This window comes from Salmo salar, chromosome 21 (genome assembly GCF_965601325.2).
Source record: "Salmo salar chromosome 21, fSalSal1, whole genome shotgun sequence".
NCBI classification, from domain to species: Eukaryota; Metazoa; Chordata; class Actinopteri; order Salmoniformes; family Salmonidae; genus Salmo; species Salmo salar.
Genome location: NC_138311.1, coordinates 45,798,250 through 45,818,823, shown reverse-complemented (window position 1 = coordinate 45,818,823; position 20,574 = coordinate 45,798,250). Strand labels below are relative to the sequence as shown.

Below are 20,574 nucleotides of genomic sequence, written 5' to 3'. Positions count from 1 at the left end.
GGTCTAGTAAGATACAGTGGATAGTGGATAGAGGTCAGGTCTAGTAAGATACAGTGTATAGTGGATAGAGGTCAGGTCTAGTGGTGTGTTTCAGGGTGGTGTGTTTTGTAAAAAGGGTGTTTGATTTAGTAATTCCGGGTTTTGGTTTATGTCTAGGTATTTCTATGTGGAGTCTAGTGAGTGTATGTCTATGTTTGGTTAATTGGGGTTGGGACTCTCAGTTGAAGGCAGGTGTTGTCTATCTGCCTTTGATTGAGAGTCCCATATAGTAGGGTGTGTTTATGTTTGCTTTTGGTGGGTGATTGTTCTGTGTTTAGCCTAGTGCCTTACCAGACTGTCAGTTTGTCAATCGTTCGTGGTTTTTGTTTGTTGTTTTGTATTCATTTTGAAGTGAATAAATGTTCAAAATGAACAATCACATACCTGCTGCGTATTGGTCTACCTTTTCCGACGATGATTTCGTTATATCGTCAGAAGACGAAGAAATCCCTGACAATACTGGATAGAGGTTAGGTCTAGTAAGATACAGTGTATAGTGGATAGAGGTCAGGTCTAGTAAGATACAGTGTATAGTGGATAGAGGTCAGGTTTAGTAAGACACAGTGTATAGTGGATAGAGGTCAGGTCTAGTAAGATACAGTGGATAGTGGATAGAGGTCAGGTCTAGTAAGATACAGTGGATAGAGGTCAGGTCTAGTAAGATACAGTGTATAGTGGATAGAGGTCAGGTCTAGTAAGATACAGTGTATAGTGGATAGAGGTCAGGTCTAGTAAGATACAGTGTATAGTGGATAGAGGTCAGGTCTAGTAAGATACAGTGGATAGAGGTCAGGTCTTGTAAGATACAGTGGATAGAGGTCAGGTCTAGTAAGATACAGTGTATAGTGGATAGAGGTCAGGTCTAGTAAGATACAGTGGATAGTGGATAGAGGTCAGGTCTAGTAAGATACAGTGGATAGTGGATAGAGGTCAGGTCTAGTAAGATACAGTGGATAGTGGATAGAGGTCAGGTCTAGTAAGATATAGTGGATAGAGGTCAGGTCTAGTATGATACGGTGTATAGTGGATAGAGGTCTGGTCTAGTTAGATATAGTGGATAGAGGTCAGGTCTAGTAAGATACAGTGTATAGTGGATAGAGGTCAGGTCTAGTAAGATACAGTGTACAGTGGATAGAGGTCAGGTCTAGTAAGATACAGTGTATAGAGGTCAGGTCTAGTAAGATACAGTGTATAGTGGATAGAGGTCAGGTCTAGTAAGATACAGTGTATAGAGTTCATGTCTAGTAAGATACAGTGGATAGTGGATAGAGGTCAGGTCTAGTAAGATAGTGTATAGTGGATAGAGGTCAGGTCTAGTAAGATACAGTGTATAGTGGATTGAGGTCAGGTCTAGTAAGATGCAGTGGATAGTGGATAGAGGTCAGGTCTAGAACGATACAGTGGATAGAGGTCAGGTCTAGTAAGATACAGTGGATAGAGGTCAGGTCTAGTAAGATACAGTGTATAGTGGATAGAGGTCAGGTCTAGTAAGATACAGTGTATAGTGGATAGGGGTCAGGTCTAGTAAGATACAGTGGATAGTGGATAGAGGTCAGGTCTAGTAAGATACAGTGTATAGTGGATAGAGGTCAGGTCTAGTAAGATACAGTGTATAGTGGATAGTGGTCAGGTCTAGTAAGATACAGTGGATAGAGGTCAGGTCTAGTAAGATACAGTGTATAGAGGTCAGGTCTAGTAAGATACAGTGTATAGTGGATAGAGGTCAGGTCTAGTAAGATACAGTGTATAGTGGATAGAGGTCAGGTCTAGTAAGATACAGTGTATAGTGGATAGAGGTCAGGTCTAGTAAGATACAGTGGATAGTGGATAGAGGTCAGGTCTAGTAAGATACAGTGTATAGTGGATAGAGGTCAGGTCTAGTGGTGTGTTTCAGGGTGGTGTGTTTTGTAAAAAGGGTGTTTGATTTAGTAATTCCGGGTTTTGGTTTATGTCTAGGTATTTCTATGTGGAGTCTAGTGAGTGTATGTCTATGTTTGGTTAATTGGGGTTGGGACTCTCAGTTGAAGGCAGGTGTTGTCTATCTGCCTTTGATTGAGAGTCCCATATAGTAGGGTGTGTTTATGTTTGCTTTTGGTGGGTGATTGTTCTGTGTTTAGCCTAGTGCCTTACCAGACTGTCAGTTTGTCAATCGTTCGTGGTTTTTGTTTGTTGTTTTGTATTCATTTTGAAGTGAATAAATGTTCAAAATGAACAATCACATACCTGCTGCGTATTGGTCTACCTTTTCCGACGATGATTTCGTTATATCGTCAGAAGACGAAGAAATCCCTGACAATACTGGATAGAGGTCAGGTCTAGTAAGATACAGTGTATAGTGGATAGAGGTCAGGTCTAGTAAGATACAGTGTATAGTGGATAGAGGTCAGGTTTAGTAAGACACAGTGTATAGTGGATAGAGGTCAGGTCTAGTAAGATACAGTGTATAGTGGATAGAGGTCAGGTCTAGTAAGATACAGTGTATAGTGGATAGAGGTCAGGTCTAGTAAGATACAGTGTATAGTGGATAGAGGTCAGGTCTAGTAAGATACAGTGGATAGAGGTCAGGTCTAGTAAGATACAGTGGATAGAGGTCAGGTCTAGTAAGATACAGTGTATAGTGGATAGAGGTCAGGTCTAGTAAGATACAGTGGATAGTGGATAGAGGTCAGGTCTAGTAAGATACAGTGGATAGTGGATAGAGGTCAGGTCTAGTAAGATACAGTGGATAGTGGATAGAGGTCAGGTCTAGTAAGATATAGTGGATAGAGGTCAGGTCTAGTATGATACGGTGTATAGTGGATAGAGGTCTGGTCTAGTTAGATATAGTGGATAGAGGTCAGGTCTAGTAAGATACAGTGTATAGTGGATAGAGGTCAGGTCTAGTAAGATACAGTGTATAGTGGATAGAGTTCAGGTCTAGTAAGATACAGTGTATACTGGATAGAGGTCAGGTCTAGTAAGATACAGTGTATACTGGATAGAGGTCAGGTCTAGTAAGATACAGTGTATGGTGGATAGAGGTCAGGTCTAGTAAGATACAGTGGATAGTGGATAGAGGTCAAGTCTAGTAAGATACAGTGGATAGTGGATAGAGGTCAAGTCTAGTAAGATATAGTGGATAGAGGTCAGGTCTAGTAAGATACAGTGTATAGTGGATAGAGGTCAGGTCTAGTAAGATACAGTGTATACTGGATAGAGGTCAGGTCTAGTAAGATACAGTGTATAGTGGATAGAGGTCAGGTCTAGTAAGATACAGTGGATAGTGGATAGAGGTCAAGTGTAGTAAGATACAGTGGATAGTGGATAGAGGTCAGGTCTAGTAAGATATAGTGGATAGAGGTCAGGTCTAGTAAGATATAGTGGATAGAGGTCAAGTCTAGTAAGATATAGTGGATAGAGGTCAGGTCTAGTAAGATATAGTGGATAGAGATCAGGTCTAGTAAGATATAGTGGATAGAGGTCAAGTCTAGTAAGATACAGTGGATAGAGGTCAGGTCTAGTTTGATACAGTGTATAGTGGATAGAGGTCAGGTCTAGTAAGATACTGTTTATAGTGGATAGAGGTCAGGTCTTGTAAGATACAGTGTATAGTGGATAGAGGTCAAGACTAGTACGATATAGTGGATAGAGGTCAGGTCTAGTAAGATACAGTGTATAGTGGATAGAGGTCAGGTCTTGTAAGATACAGTGTATAGTGGATAGAGGTCAGGTCTAGTAAGATACAGTGTATAGTGGATAGAGGTCAGGTCTAGTAAGATACAGTGTATAGTGGATAGAGGTCAGGTCTAGTAAGAGTCAGTGGATAGTGGATAGAGGTCAGGTCTAGTAAGATACAGTGTACAGTGTATAGAGGTCAGGTCTAGTAAGATACAGTGTATAGAGGTCAGGTCTAGTAAGATACAGTGTATAGTGGATAGAGGTCAGGTCTAGTAAGATACAGTGTATAGAGGTCAGGTCTAGTAAGATACAGTGGATAGAGTTCAGGTCTAGTAAGATACAGTGTCTAGTGGATAGAGGTCAGGTCTAGTAAGATACAGTGTATAGTGGATAGAGGTCAGGTCTAGTAAGATATAGTGGATAGAGATCAGGTCTAGTAAGATACAGTGGATAGAGGTCAGGTCTAGTAAGATACAGTGTATAGTGGATAGAGGTCAGGTCTCGTAAGATACAGTGTATAGTGGATAGGGGTCAGGTCTAGTAAGATACAGTGGATAGTGGATAGAGGTCAGGTCTAGTAAGATACAGTGGATAGTGGATAGAGGTCAGGTCTAGTAAGATACAGTGGATAATGGATAGAGGTCAGGTCTAGTAAGATAGTGTATAGTGGATAGAGGTCAGGTCTAGTAAGATACAGTGGATAGAGGTCAGGTCTAGTAAGATACAGTGTATAGTGGATAGAGGTCAGGTTGAGTAAGATACAGTGGATAGAGGTCAGGTCTAGTAAGATATAGTGGATAGAAGTCAGGTCTAGTAAGATACAGTGTATAGTGGATAGAGGTCAGGTCTAGTAAGATACAGTGTATAGTGGATAGAGGTCAGGTCGAGTAAGATACAGTGTATAGTGGATAGAGGTCAGGTCTAGTAAGATACAGTGTATAGAGTTCATGTCTAGTAAGATACAGTGGATAGTGGATAGAGGACAGTTCTAGTAAGATACAGTGGATAGTGGTCAGGTCTAGTAAGATATAGTGGATAGAGGTCAGGTCTAGTAAGATATAGTGGATAGTGGATAGAGGTCAGGTCTAGTAAGATACAGTGGATAGAGGTCAGGTCTAGTAAGATATAGTGGATAGATGTCAGGTCAAGTAAGATACAGTGGATAGTGGATAGAGGTCAGGTCTAGTAAGATACAGTGGATAGAGGTCAGGTCTAGTAAGATACAGTGTATAGTGGATAGAGGTCAGGTCTAGTAAGATACAGTGTATAGTGGCTAGAGGTCAGGTCTAGTAAGATACAGGGTATAGAGGTCAGGTCTAGTAAGATACAGTGGATAGAGGTCAGGTCTAGTAAGATACAGTGTATAGTGGATAGGGGTCAGGTCTAGTAAGATACAGTCTATAGTGGATAGAGGTCATGTCTAGTAAGATACAGTGTATAGTGGATAGAGGTCAGGTCTAGTAAGATACAGTGTATAGTGGATAGAGGTCAGGTCTAGTAAGATACAGTGTATAGTGGATAGAGGTCAGGTCTAGTAAGATACAGTGTATAGTGGATAGAGGTCAGGTCTAGTAAGATACAGTGTATAGTGGATAGAGGTCAGGTCTAGTAAGATACAGTGTATAGTGGATAGAGGTCAGGTCGAGTAAGATACAGTGTATAGAGTTCATGTCTAGTAAGATATAGTGGATAGAGGTCAGGTCTAGTAAGATACAGTGTATAGTGGATAGAGGTCAGGTCTAGTAAGATACAGTGTATAGAGTTCATGTCTAGTAAGATATAGTGGATAGAGGTCAGGTCTAGTAAGATACAGTGGATAGTGGATAGAGGTCAGGTCTAGAAAGATACAGTGGATAGAGGATAGAGGTCAAGTCTAGTAAGATATAGTGGATAGAGGTCAGGTCTAGTAAGATACAGTGTATAGTGGATAGAGGTCAGGTCTAGTAAGATACAGTGTATACTGGATAGAGGTCAGGTCTAGTAAGATACAGTGTATAGTGGATAGAGGTCAGGTCTAGTAAGATACAGTGGATAGTGGATAGAGGTCAAGTGTAGTAAGATACAGTGGATAGTGGATAGAGGTCAGGTCTAGTAAGATATAGTGGATAGAGGTCAGGTCTAGTAAGATATAGTGGATAGAGGTCAAGTCTAGTAAGATATAGTGGATAGAGGTCAGGTCTAGTAAGATATAGTGGATAGAGGTCAGGTCTAGTAAGATATAGTGGATAGAGGTCAAGTCTAGTAAGATACAGTGGATAGAGGTCAGGTCTAGTTTGATACAGTGTATAGTGGATAGAGGTCAGGTCTAGTAAGATACTGTTTATAGTGGATAGAGGTCAGGTCTTGTAAGATACAGTGTATAGTGGATAGAGGTCAAGACTAGTACGATATAGTGGATAGAGGTCAGGTCTAGTAAGATACAGTGTATAGTGGATAGGGTTCAGGTCTAGTAAGATACAGTGTATAGTGGATAGAGGTCAGGTCTAGTAAGATACAGTGTATAGAGTTCATGTCTAGTAAGATACAGTGGATAGAGGTCAGGTCTTGTAAGATACAGTGTATAGTGGATAGAGGTCAAGACTAGTACGATACAGTGTATAGTGGATAGAGGTCAGGTCTAGTAAGATACAGTGTATAGTGGATAGAGGTCAGGTCTAGTAAGATATAGTGGATAGAGGTGATGTCTAGTAAGATATAGTGGATAGAGGTCAGGTCTAGTAAGATATAGTGGATAGAGGTCATGTCTAGTAAGATACGGTTTATAGAGGTCAGGTCTAGTAAGAGTCAGTGGATAGTGGATAGAGGTCAGGTCTAGTAAGATACAGTGTACAGTGGATAGAGGTCAGGTCTAGTAAGATACAGTGTATAGTGGATAGAGGTCAGGTCTAGTAAGATACAGTGGATAGTGGATAGAGGTCAGGTCTAGTAAGATACAGTGGATAGTGGATAGAGGTCAGGTCTAGTAAGATACAGTGGATAGTGGATAGAGGTCAAGTCTAGTAAGATACAGTGGATAGTGGATAGAGGTCAAGTCTAGTAAGATATAGTGGATAGAGGTCAGGTCTAGTAAGATACAGTGTATAGTGGATAGAGGTCAGGTCTAGTAAGATACAGTGTATACTGGATAGAGGTCAGGTCTAGTAAGATACAGTGTATAGTGGATAGAGGTCAGGTCTAGTAAGATACAGTGGATAGTGGATAGAGGTCAAGTGTAGTAAGATACAGTGGATAGTGGATAGAGGTCAGGTCTAGTAAGATATAGTGGATAGAGGTCAGGTCTAGTAAGATATAGTGGATAGAGGTCAAGTCTAGTAAGATATAGTGGATAGAGGTCAGGTCTAGTAAGATATAGTGGATAGAGATCAGGTCTAGTAAGATATAGTGGATAGAGGTCAAGTCTAGTAAGATACAGTGGATAGAGGTCAGGTCTTGTAAGATACAGTGTATAGTGGATAGAGGTCAAGACTAGTACGATATAGTGGATAGAGGTCAGGTCTAGTAAGATACAGTGTATAGTGGATAGAGGTCAGGTCTTGTAAGATACAGTGTATAGTGGATAGAGGTCAGGTCTAGTAAGATACAGTGTATAGTGGATAGAGGTCAGGTCTAGTAAGATACAGTGTATAGTGGATAGAGGTCAGGTCTAGTAAGAGTCAGTGGATAGTGGATAGAGGTCAGGTCTAGTAAGATACAGTGTACAGTGTATAGAGGTCAGGTCTAGTAAGATACAGTGTATAGAGGTCAGGTCTAGTAAGATACAGTGTATAGTGGATAGAGGTCAGGTCTAGTAAGATACAGTGTATAGAGGTCAGGTCTAGTAAGATACAGTGGATAGAGTTCAGGTCTAGTAAGATACAGTGTCTAGTGGATAGAGGTCAGGTCTAGTAAGATACAGTGTATAGTGGATAGAGGTCAGGTCTAGTAAGATATAGTGGATAGAGATCAGGTCTAGTAAGATACAGTGGATAGAGGTCAGGTCTAGTAAGATACAGTGTATAGTGGATAGAGGTCAGGTCTCGTAAGATACAGTGTATAGTGGATAGGGGTCAGGTCTAGTAAGATACAGTGGATAGTGGATAGAGGTCAGGTCTAGTAAGATACAGTGTATAGTGGATAGAGGTCAGGTTGAGTAAGATACAGTGGATAGAGGTCAGGTCTAGTAAGATATAGTGGATAGAAGTCAGGTCTAGTAAGATACAGTGTATAGTGGATAGAGGTCAGGTCTAGTAAGATACAGTGTATAGTGGATAGAGGTCAGGTCGAGTAAGATACAGTGTATAGTGGATAGAGGTCAGGTCTAGTAAGATACAGTGTATAGAGTTCATGTCTAGTAAGATACAGTGGATAGTGGATAGAGGTCAGGTCTAGTAAGATAGTGTATAGTGGATAGAGGACAGTTCTAGTAAGATACAGTGGATAGTGGTCAGGTCTAGTAAGATATAGTGGATAGAGGTCAGGTCGAGTAAGATATAGTGGATAGTGGATAGAGGTCAGGTCTAGTAAGATACAGTGGATAGAGGTCAGGTCTAGTAAGATATAGTGGATAGATGTCAGGTCAAGTAAGATACAGTGGATAGTGGATAGAGGTCAGGTCTAGTAAGATACAGTGGATAGAGGTCAGGTCTAGTAAGATACAGTGTATAGTGGATAGAGGTCAGGTCTAGTAAGATACAGTGTATAGTGGCTAGAGGTCAGGTCTAGTAAGATACAGGGTATAGAGGTCAGGTCTAGTAAGATACAGTGGATAGAGGTCAGGTCTAGTAAGATACAGTGTATAGTGGATAGGGGTCAGGTCTAGTAAGATACAGTCTATAGTGGATAGAGGTCATGTCTAGTAAGATACAGTGTATAGTGGATAGAGGTCAGGTCTAGTAAGATACAGTGTATAGTGGATAGAGGTCAGGTCTAGTAAGATACAGTGTATAGTGGAAAGAGGTCAGGTCTAGTAAGATACAGTGTATAGTGGATAGAGGTCAGGTCTAGTAAGATACAGTGTATAGTGGATAGAGGTCAGGTCTAGTAAGATACAGTGTATAGTGGATAGAGGTCAGGTCGAGTAAGATACAGTGTATAGAGTTCATGTCTAGTAAGATATAGTGGATAGAGGTCAGGTCTAGTAAGATACAGTGTATAGTGGATAGAGGTCAGGTCTAGTAAGATACAGTGTATAGAGTTCATGTCTAGTAAGATATAGTGGATAGAGGTCAGGTCTAGTAAGATACAGTGGATAGTGGATAGAGGTCAGGTCTAGAAAGATACAGTGGATAGAGGATAGAGGTCAAGTCTAGTAAGATATAGTGGATAGAGGTCAGGTCTAGTAAGATACAGTGTATAGTGGATAGAGGTCAGGTCTAGTAAGATACAGTGTATACTGGATAGAGGTCAGGTCTAGTAAGATACAGTGTATAGTGGATAGAGGTCAGGTCTAGTAAGATACAGTGGATAGTGGATAGAGGTCAAGTGTAGTAAGATACAGTGGATAGTGGATAGAGGTCAGGTCTAGTAAGATATAGTGGATAGAGGTCAGGTCTAGTAAGATATAGTGGATAGAGGTCAAGTCTAGTAAGATATAGTGGATAGAGGTCAGGTCTAGTAAGATATAGTGGATAGAGGTCAGGTCTAGTAAGATATAGTGGATAGAGGTCAAGTCTAGTAAGATACAGTGGATAGAGGTCAGGTCTAGTTTGATACAGTGTATAGTGGATAGAGGTCAGGTCTAGTAAGATACTGTGTATAGTGGATAGAGGTCAGGTCTAGTAAGATACAGTGTATAGTGGATAGAGGTCAAGACTAGTACGATATAGTGGATAGAGGTCAGGTCTAGTAAGATACAGTGTATAGTGGATAGAGGTTCAGGTCTAGTAAGATACAGTGTATAGTGGATAGAGGTCAGGTCTAGTAAGATACAGTGTATAGAGTTCATGTCTAGTAAGATACAGTGGATAGAGGTGAGGTCTTGTAAGATACAGTGTATAGTGGATAGAGGTCAGGACTAGTACGATACAGTGTATAGTGGATAGAGGTCAGGTCTAGTAAGATACAGTGTATAGTGGATAGAGGTCAGGTCTAGTAAGATATAGTGGATAGAGGTGATGTCTAGTAAGATATAGTGGATAGAGGTCAGGTCTAGTAAGATATAGTGGATAGAGGTCATGTCTAGTAAGATACGGTTTATAGAGGTCAGGTCTAGTAAGAGTCAGTGGATAGTGGATAGAGGTCAGGTCTAGTAAGATACAGTGTACAGTGGATAGAGGTCAGGTCTAGTAAGATACAGTGTATAGTGGATAGAGGTCAGGTCTAGTAAGATACAGTGGATAGTGGATAGAGGTCAGGTCTAGTAAGATACAGTGGATAATGGATAGAGGTCAGGTCTAGTAAGATACAGTGTATAGTGGATAGAGGTCAGGTCTAGTAAGATACAGTGTATAGTGGATAGAGATCAGGTCTAGTAAGATACAGTGGATAGAGGTCAGGTCTAGTAAGATACAGTGTATAGTGGATAGAGGTCAGGTCTCGTAAGATACAGTGTATAGTGGATAGAGGTCAGGTCTAGTAAGATATAGTGGATAGAGATCAGGTCTAGTAAGATACAGTGGATAGAGGTCAGGTCTAGTAAGATACAGTGTATAGTGGATAGAGGTCAGGTCTCGTAAGATACAGTGTATAGTGGATAGGGGTCAGGTCTAGTAAGATACATTGGATAGTGGATAGAGGTCAGGTCTAGTAAGATACAGTGTTTAGTGGATAGAGGTCAGGTCTAGTAAGATACAGTGGATAGTGGATAGAGGTCAGGTCTAGTAAGATACAGTGGATAGTGGATAGAGGTCAGGTCTAGTAAGATACAGTGGATAGTGGATAGAGGTCAGGTCTAGTAAGATAGTATATAGTGGATAGAGGTCAGGTCTAGTAAGATACAGTGGATAGAGGTCAGGTCTAGTAAGATACAGTGTATAGTGGATAGAGGTCAGGTTGAGTAAGATACAGTGGATAGAGGTCAGGTCTAGTAAGATATAGTGGATAGAAGTCAGGTCTAGTAAGATACAGTGTATAGTGGATAGAGGTCAGGTCTAGTAAGATACAGTGTATAGTGGATAGAGGTCAGGTCTAGTAAGATACAGTGTATAGTGGATAGAGGTCAGGTCGAGTAAGATACAGTGTATAGTGGATAGAGGTCAGGTCTAGTAAGATACAGTGGATAGAGGTCAGGTCTAGTAAGATATAGTGGATAGAGGTCAGTTCTAGTAAGATACAGTGGATAGAGGTCAGGTCTAGTAAGATATAGTGGATAGAGGTCAGGTCTAGTAAGATATAGTGGATAGTGGATAGAGGTCAGGTCTATTAAGATTCAGTGGATAGAGGTCAGGTCTAGTAAGATACGGTTTATAGAGGTCAGGTCTAGTAAGATAAAGTGTATAGTGGATAGAGATCAGGTCTAGTAAGATATAGTGGATAGAGGTCATGTCTAGTAAGATACAGTGGATAGTGGATAGAGGTCAGTTCTAGTAAGATACAGTGGATAGTGGTCAGGTCTAGTAAGATATAGTGGATAGAGTTCAGGTCTAGTAAGATATAGTGGATAGTGGATAGAGGTCAGGTCTAGTAAGAGTCAGTGGATAGTGGATAGAGGTCAGGTCTAGTAAGATACGGTTTATAGAGGTCAGGTCTAGTAAGAGTCAGTGGATAGTGGATAGAGGTCAGGTCTAGTAAGATACGGTTTATAGAGGTCAGGTCTAGTAAGAGTCAGTGGATAGTGGATAGAGGTCAGGTCTAGTAAGATACAGTGTACAGTTGATAGAGGTCAGGTCTAGTAAGATACGGTTTATAGAGGTCAGGTCTAGTAAGATACGGTTTATAGAGGTCAGGTCTAGTAAGAGTCAGTGGATAGTGGATAGAGGTCAGGTCTAGTAAGATACAGTGTACAGTGGATAGAGGTCAGGTCTAGTAAGATACAGTGTATAGTGGATAGAGGTCAGGTCAAGTAAGATACAGTGGATAGAGGATAGAGGTCAGGTCTAGTAAGATACAGTGTATAGAGGTCAGGTCTAGTAAGATACAGTGTATAGTGGATAGAGGTCAGGTCTAGTAAGATACAGTGTATAGTGGATAGAGGTCAGGTCTAGTAAGATATAGTGGATAGATGTCAGGTCAAGTAAGATACAGTGGATAGTGGATAGAGGTCAGGTCTAGTAAGATACAGTGGATAGAGGTCAGGTCTAGTAAGATACAGTGTATAGTGGATAGAGGTCAGGTCTAGTAAGATACAGTGTATAGTGGCTAGAGGTCAGGTCTAGTAAGATACAGGGTATAGAGGTCAGGTCTAGTAAGATACAGTGTATAGTGGATAGAGGTCAGGTCTAGTAAGATACAGTGTATAGTGGATAGAGGTCAGGTCTAGTAAGATACAGTGTATAGTGGATAGAGGTCAGGTCTAGTAAGATACAGTGGATAGTGGATAGAGGTCAGGTCTAGTAAGATACAGTGTATAGTGGATAGAGGTCAGGTCTAGTAAGATACAGTGTATAGTGGATAGAGGTCAGGTCTAGTAAGATACAGTGTACAGTGGATAGAGGTCAGGTCTAGTAAGATACAGTGTATAGTGGATAGAGGTCAGGTCTAGTAAGATACAGTGGATAGAGGTCAGGTCTAGTAAGATACAGTGTATAGTGGATAGAGGTCAGGTCTAGTAAGATACAGTGTATAGTGGATAGAGGTCAGGTCTAGTAAGATACAGTGTATAGTGGATAGAGGTCAGGTCTAGTAAGATACAGTGGATAGAGGTCAGGTCTAGTAAGATACAGTGTATAGTGGATAGAGGTCAGGTCTAGTAAGATACAGTGGATAGAGGTCAGGTCTAGTAAGATACAGTGGATAGAGGTCAGGTCTAGTAAGATACAGTGGATAGTGGAAAGAGGTCAGGTCTAGTAAGATACAGTGGATAGTGGAAAGAGGTCAGGTCTAGTAAGATACAGTGGATAGAGGTCAGGTCTAGTAAGATACAGTGTATAGTGGATAGAGGTCAGGTCTAGTAAGATACAGTGTATAGTGGATAGAGGTCAGGTCTAGTAAGATACAGTGTATAGAGTTCATGTCTAGTAAGATATAGTGGATAGAGGTCATGTCTAGTAAGATGCAGTGGATAGTGGATAGAGGTCAGGTCTAGAAAGATACAGTGGATAGAGGTCAGGTCTAGTAAGATACAGTGGATAGAGGTCAGGTCTAGTAAGATACAGTGGATAGAGGTCAGGTCTAGTAAGATACAGTGGATAGAGGTCAGGTCTAGTAAGATACAGTGGATAGAGGTCAGGTCTAGTAAGATACAGTGTATAGTGGATAGAGGTCAGGTCTAGTAAGATACAGTGTATAGTGGATAGGGGTCAGGTCTAGTAAGATACAGTGGATAGTGGATAGAGGTCAGGTCTAGTAAGATACAGTGGATAGAGGATAGAGGTCAAGTCTAGTAAGATACAGTGGATAGTGGATAGAGGTCAGGTCTAGTAAGATATAGTGGATAGAGGTCAGGTCTAGTATGATACGGTGTATAGTGGATAGAGGTCTGGTCTAGTTAGATATAGTGGATAGAGGTCAGGTCTAGTAAGATACAGTGTATACTGGATAGAGGTCAGGTCTAGTAAGATACAGTGTATAGTGGATAGAGGTCAGGTCTAGTAAGATACAGTGGATAGTGGATAGAGGTCAAGTCTAGTAAGATACAGTGGATAGTGGATACAGGTCAGGTCTAGTAAGATATAGTGGATAGAGGTCAGGTCTAGTAAGATATAGTGGATAGAGGTCAAGTCTAGTAAGATATAGTGGATAGAGGTCAGGTCTAGTAAGATATAGTGGATAGAGGTCAGGTCTAGTAAGATATAGTGGATAGAGGTCAAGTCTAGTAAGATACAGTGGATAGAGGTCAGGTCTAGTTTGATACAGTGTATAGTGGATAGAGGTCAGGTCTAGTAAGATACTGTTTATAGTGGATAGAGGTCAGGTCTAGTAAGATATAGTGGATAGAGGTCAGGTCTGGTAAGATACAGTGGATAGTGGATAGAGGTCAGGTCTAGTAAGATACAGTGTATAGTGGATAGAGGTCAGGTCTAGTAAGATACAGTGTATAGTGGATAGAGGTCAGGTCTAGTAAGATACAGTGGATAGAGGATAGAGGTCAGGTCTAGTAAGATACAGTGGATAGTGGATAGAGGTCAGGTCTAGTAAGATACAGTGTATAGTGGATAGAGGTCAGGTCTAGTAAGATCGAGTGGATAGTGGATAAAGGTCAGGTCTAGTAAGATCGAGTGGATAGTGGATAAAGGTCAGGTCTAGTAAGATACAGTGGATAGTGGATAGAGGTCAGGTCTAGTAAGATACAGTGGATAGCGGATAGAGGTCAGGTCTAGTAAGATACAGTGGATAGAGGTCAGGTCTTGTAAGATACAGTGTATAGTGGATAGAGGTCAGGTCTAGTAAGATACAGTGTATAGAGTTCATGTCTAGTAAGATACAGTGGATAGAGGTCAGGTCTTGTAAGATACAGTGTATAGTGGATAGAGGTCAAGACTAGTACGATACAGTGTATAGTGGATAGAGGTCAGGTCTAGTAAGATACAGTGTATAGTGGATATTGGTCAGGTCTAGTAAGATACAGTGGATAGAGGTCAGGTCTAGTAAGATACAGTGTATAGTGGATAGGGTTCAGGTCTAGTAAGATACAGTGTATAGTGGATAGAGGTCAGGTCTAGTAAGATACAGTGTATAGAGTTCATGTCTAGTAAGATACAGTGGATAGAGGTCAGGTCTTGTAAGATACAGTGTATAGTGGATAGAGGTCAAGACTAGTACGATACAGTGTATAGTGGATAGAGGTCAGGTCTAGTAAGATACAGTGTATAGTGGATAGAGGTCAGGTCTAGTAAGATACAGTGTATAGTGGATAGAGGTCAGGTCTAGTAAGATACAGTGTATAGTGGATAGAGGTCAGGTCTAGTAAGATACAGTGTATAGTGGATAGAGGTCAAGACTAGTACGATATAGTGGATAGAGGTCAGGTCTAGTAAGATACAGTGTATAGTGGATAGAGGTCAGGTCTAGTAAGATACAGTGTATAGTGGATAGAGGTCAGGTCTAGTAAGATACAGTGGATAGAGGTCAGGTCTAGTAAGATACAGTGTATAGTGGATAGGGTTCAGGTCTAGTAAGATACAGTGTATAGTGGATAGAGGTCAGGTCTAGTAAGATACAGTGTATAGAGTTCATGTCTAGTAAGATACAGTGGATAGAGGTCAGGTCTTGTAAGATACAGTGTATAGTGGATAGAGGTCAGGTCTAGTAAGATACAGTGTATAGTGGATAGAGGTCAGGTCTAGTAAGATACAGTGTATAGTGGATAGAGGTCAGGTCTAGTAAGATACAGTGTATAGTGGATAGAGGTCAGGTCTAGTAAGATACAGTGTATAGTGGATAGTGGTCAGGTCTAGTAAGATACAGTGGATAGAGGTCAGGTCTAGTAAGATATAGTGGATAGAGGTCAGGTCTAGTAAGATACAGTGTATAGTGGATAGAGGTCAGGTCTAGTAAGATACAGTGTATAGTGGATAGAGGTCAGGTCTAGTAAGATACAGTGTATAGTGGATAGAGGTCAGGTCTAGTAAGATACAGTGTATAGTGGATAGTGGTCAGGTCTAGTAAGATACTGTGTATAGAGGTCATGGCTCTCATTTCAGACTGGGGAGGACTGGTAGGGAGGAAGTCCTAAACTGAGTCAAAGGTCAGGACAGACAGAGGGCTTGCTGTGGTGGTGGTAGCTCTGTGTGAATGCGTGGATTCCTCTCACGTCCACCCTCCCTAACCCTCAGTGGCCAGTGAGTGGATCCTGATTAAAAATGGAGTAGTTAGATTGGTTTCCCAGCTGCTGTGTGGAAGTGGACTTTTAATTTGAGCCAGGGATAAATGATAGAAAGAAAGGAAAAACACCTTCTGTCTCTCTCTCTCACAACCGCCTCACAGACAGAAGGTGTTTGAGTCTGAACATGCAGAGGGAAGGGAAGATATCTCCATATTAGATAGAGGAACAACCAGTAATGTTGTTCAGTATTGATTCCAGACCGCAGTTTGACTTGGTAAAGGCTTCTGATGTGGGGAGTAATAGGGAACACTCAGAATGTACTGGGGTGCTTTGGGTAGGGTGGTGTGATTTTGTTATTCAATGTGTTTGTATGGGCTAATAGCAGTAAGGCCAAATAAAATGTTTCAGCAAATAATTGTTTAAATATATTTGTTTGATAATTCAAGGGGTCTTAAAATTTCAAATCAAATAGCAAAATTATCCTTGGTATGACCTTAATACAATTACATATAGCTTAGTAGTACCCCCTTCCCTTGCTAAGATAGGGCTTAGACTGTTTAGTGGCAAAAATAAGGTGTTAAATACATGTAAATAAAAAATAACTAATGTTTCCTGATCTTTTTTATATCTCTCAGATATAGGACAGACGCCTCAGAACAAAGTTCCTTTTAATTTTGGGACTAACTGTTGATCCATGTAGTGAATCTGTTATTCAATGCGTTTGTATATGCTGGCTTAGACAGGTCTTAGACTCTTATGTGTTAAATGTTGCCTGTAAAATAGGCCTACCTGGTTGAATGATATATCATGATGGCAGGGTATGCAAAACATTTGTATCTGGGGGCTTAAATATCTGCAGTGAGCAGTACTACCTTCATATGAGTAATACAAATGCAGTTTTTTTGAGTAAGGTATATGTAAATGTAACGCCCCCACTAAGCCACACCTCCAATCATTTCCCAGTGTGCCTTACCTTTTCCATTGAATTGTAGATTTGCCACCAATGAGTGTATTTGTTAGTGACAGAGATTTTCATTTTCAGTCCTGTGGCCTTCACCAAGTGAGTTCCTAGGTGAATATTATCATTATAACTGAACCATTACATATATCATAAGGCCTTATACAGTGGCCTGAAACTCCTAGTTTACAGGCCACATCAGGCCTGCAAGTTGGATTGCAAAATTCCACAAACTTTCACAAACATTTTTCCAGTAATTTTCCAACCAGGATTTATGGAAATACCTGGGAAATGTAGCTGAATTTTGCAACCCTAACTGTAAATCACATTATGCTGGCTTGCATAGTGATGTGTAATTCCTATTGGAATCTAGCCAGCTTTAGGCTATCCAACAGTTGAAATTTGTAATCACCAGCAACCTGCATTCATAATGACTGCCAGGGTTAAGAACAGTGGGAGGAAACTACCTAAGCCATTTAAACCATTTCAGTAATGGGTGCAAAAATGTAGTTTATAAAACAATTATTTTTGTGTAGCAAAACATTTAATCAATCAATCACTCAATGTACATTCAAAAACACAGATATTAGAAACATGTCCAAAAACTCTACCTGCAGAAGAGCATGCTGGGAAAAAAGTTCATTTGTTTTCATATCTTTAAAAAATTTAGTTGGTGTGACTTCCCGTTAGTTTTGAGTCAGCACCACATAAACATTTTAAGTAATAATGACTTTTCATTGAGTTTGAGTACAATTACTAGAAGTATTTCAGTTAAAAATGCCTTGGAGTTTACAGTGGATATACAGCATATTGTATAAACACAACATGTGTCTATACCAAGCTGTTTGTCACCTTTTGTTTCACTAAGGGCTCTATTCAATCCGGATCGCGGAAGGTCAGCGTTACAGCATGATTGGAATTTAAATGCAATGTTCTCGCGTTAGCGGAGACTGCCTTCACGGTAAATGGTCATATTTCGTCTCAATCGGAAATGACTTTTACATTTCTGTTCTATCACTTCAGCGACACAGATTGAATAGAGCCCTAATACTGGATAGGAGGCATCATGTGTTTGTGAAGCAGTGTTTTATCACAGTAACACCATACCAAACATAATGACCTTGTGGAGAGGAGAGGCACATACTGCAAGCCTGGCTGTGCCATATTAATATTAATGACACTGCTGAAAACTTAACAAGAGCACTCCGTAACTATTTCACTCATCTCACTGTAGATTTTCTACCTTTTGTCCTTTCTATTCTCTCCCTCTCCCCTCCACTCTCTTTCTCAATCTCTGTCTCTTTCTCTCATTCTCTCTTTCTCCCTCTCCTCTCCTCTCATCTCCTCTCTCTCTCTCTCTGTCTCTGTCTCTGTCTCTTTCTCTCTTTCTCCCTCTCCTCTCCTCTCATCTCCTCTCTCTCTCTCTCTGTCTCTGTCTCTGTCTCTTTCTCTCTTTCTCCCTCTCTCTCTCTCTCTCTCTCTCTCTCTCTATTTCTCTCTCGCTTTCTCTCTCTCCATTTCTCAGGATGACTTCCTCTTCAGTGTGTCTATTGTCAGTGGGATTATGTGTATTATCCTGGCTGTGTTGAAGTTCATGCTGGGGAGAGTGCTGACCAGTAGAGCCCTCATCACTGACGGTAGGCCAGGAAAGACTGACTCATATACACACACACACACACACACACACACACACACAACACACACACACACATAGACACACACACTCACAAATACTGTACCAAGGGCTTGCACAGCATGCCTACTTGAACTGGAGCCAATTAAAGCAGCAATATAAGGCCTTGTGCCAGGGAGGTGAGAAAAATGGGAGAAAGTCAGAAAAACAAATGATGGTAATACATAAGAGCTGAGGGGGTGGCTGGTGTACGTGGTCCAGCTGTAGACACTCCTCTCCCATGGGCTCAAAGTAGAGCCTCACCCCCTCCCTCCATCCCTCTCTCCCTCGCCCGATACACCCGCTCCCTCACTTGTTGGTTTTCTCTCTCTCTCTCTCTCTCTCTCTCTCTCTCTCTCTCTCTCTCTCTCTCTCTCTCTCTCTCTCTCTCTCTCTCTCCCTCCCCCTTCTCTCTCCCCCCAGGTTTTCACAAAGCAACAATCCAATAAGTCTGAGGTTGCTGTTCTGTTCTCAGACCCTTTTCACTTATTTCCCACCAGACAGACATGGAGGCAGGCACATTACTTTTTAACTCCATGGTGTGTTATTAATGGGGTTCTTCTCTGTGGCTGTAGCGTTTAACTCCATGGTGGGGGGAATCATGGGTTTCTCCATCCTCATCAGTGCTGAGGTGTTCAGACACCACCCTGACGTCTGGTACCTGGACGGATCCATCGGCGTCATCATCGGACTCGTCATCCTCGCGTATGGGGTCAAGTAAGAGAAGTGTAGCCTGCACACACGCACAGACAGACATGTTTGATGTTTTATTTACAAGATTTATATTTGTATAGACTATACCTAATATTGAATAGAAGAAGCATTTGAATTTCACTGAATTAAATTCTATTTCCTTTCATTCAAATTCGAATAGAAATTCTGTATCCTGTATACTACTTCAAATTCAAGAATTGAATTGGAATTTATGAGGCATTATCAATTAAATGTGGAATTGAGCCCAACCCTGACAGACACACATGATACACACCCATTAGTCATAAATAGGACCACATGGTGTATATTGACACACATTCCCCCATGGGAAAAAGAAAGTCACTATCTTATCTTACAGTTAGAGAGGACCACAATGGAAATAAGTCCCAGACTTTATTTAAGCGGTAAGGCACGAGGAGGTGTGGTATATGACCAATATACCACGGCTTAGGACTGTTCTTAAGCATGACGCAACGCGGAGTGCCTGGATACAGCCCTTAGACGTGATATATTGGCCATACACCACAACCCCCTGAGGTGCCTTATTGCTGTTATAAACTGGTTCTCAATGTAATTAGAGCAGTAAAAATAAATGTTTTGTCATACCCGTGGTACATGGTCTGATATACCACGGCTGTCAGTCAATCAGCATTCAGGGCTCGAACCACCCAGTTTATAATGTTTGTTAACCTCCATGACTTTACTCATGTGGATGTGTGTCTTTTTGAAGTTTTATGTGTGCGTGTTTTTAAAATGGTTGATTTAACAATTGTAGTTGTTTTATACACAGTCAAACATTTAATGTGTTATGACACATCTTATCTACTCTTGTATCACATGACATGTCTCTCTTCTTCCCTTCCTCCAGACTCCTGCTGGACATGGTACCCAGGGTGAGACAGACCAGGAACTACGAACGCTTTGAGTGAGCCAGTCACCAGATTAGTGGGATGCTCCGAGGACCAGGGTTACACCTGCCACAGCCCCAACCCCTCCCTTCCGCCTCTCTCTCTCTCTCTCTCTCTCTCTCTCTCTCTCTCTCTCTCTCTCTCTTTCTCTTTCTCTCTCTCTCTCTCTCTCTCTCTCTCTCTCTCTCTCTCTCTCTCTCTCTCTCATCACACACACACACACACACACACACACACACACACACACACACACACACACACACACACACACACACACACACACACACACACACACACACACACACACACACACACACACACAGGCCTTAGCCTGGAAAGACTCGGAGGGCAAAACAATGAAAGACATTAAGATGTTGTCATTCTGAATGCCAACCCCTCAATCAAGCTTTTCCCATCCAACCACCCCACCCCCCCCAACCGTTTCTCCTTACCTCCTGACACATTCTGTCCATCGTTACTACTATCCAGAAAAGGAGGGAATGAAAGGGGTGAGAAAATGACTAGGAAGAGGTTGGCATTAACGTCTGGTACCAGAGAGAGGAGCGTTCCTTTGGCATGTCTATTTGAACCCCTTGCCATTGTTGCTAAGCGACCTGGAAGCCCTGGCATTTTGAAAGGCACAAGATCATAATTTTTATATTGATCCAAACCTCCTGGGATCCTTAGTCAAATGTTCCCTTTTCCTTGCCAACACTGATTAGTAAGACCTGTTGTAGATCATCCATCTCATCTTCTGTGACATTCTAAAACCCCTACGTATTGTTAG

At 41.3% G+C, this 20,574-nt stretch overlaps 1 protein-coding gene across 1 annotated transcript in view; it reads left to right on the top strand.

Moving 5' to 3' along the window:
• Nucleotides 1-19,977, top strand: part of LOC106582396 (transmembrane protein 163a) — a 129,744-nt gene extending 109,767 nt beyond the window's left edge. The window contains exons 6-8 of the mRNA XM_014165469.3: nt 18,019-18,130; nt 18,741-18,882; nt 19,748-19,977. Coding sequence (XP_014020944.1) covers nt 18,019-18,130; nt 18,741-18,882; nt 19,748-19,808 — 315 coding nt within the window. The 3' untranslated portion in view covers nt 19,809-19,977. The remainder of the gene's footprint in view (nt 1-18,018; nt 18,131-18,740; nt 18,883-19,747) is intronic.
• Nucleotides 19,978-20,574: the final 597 nt, after the last annotated feature.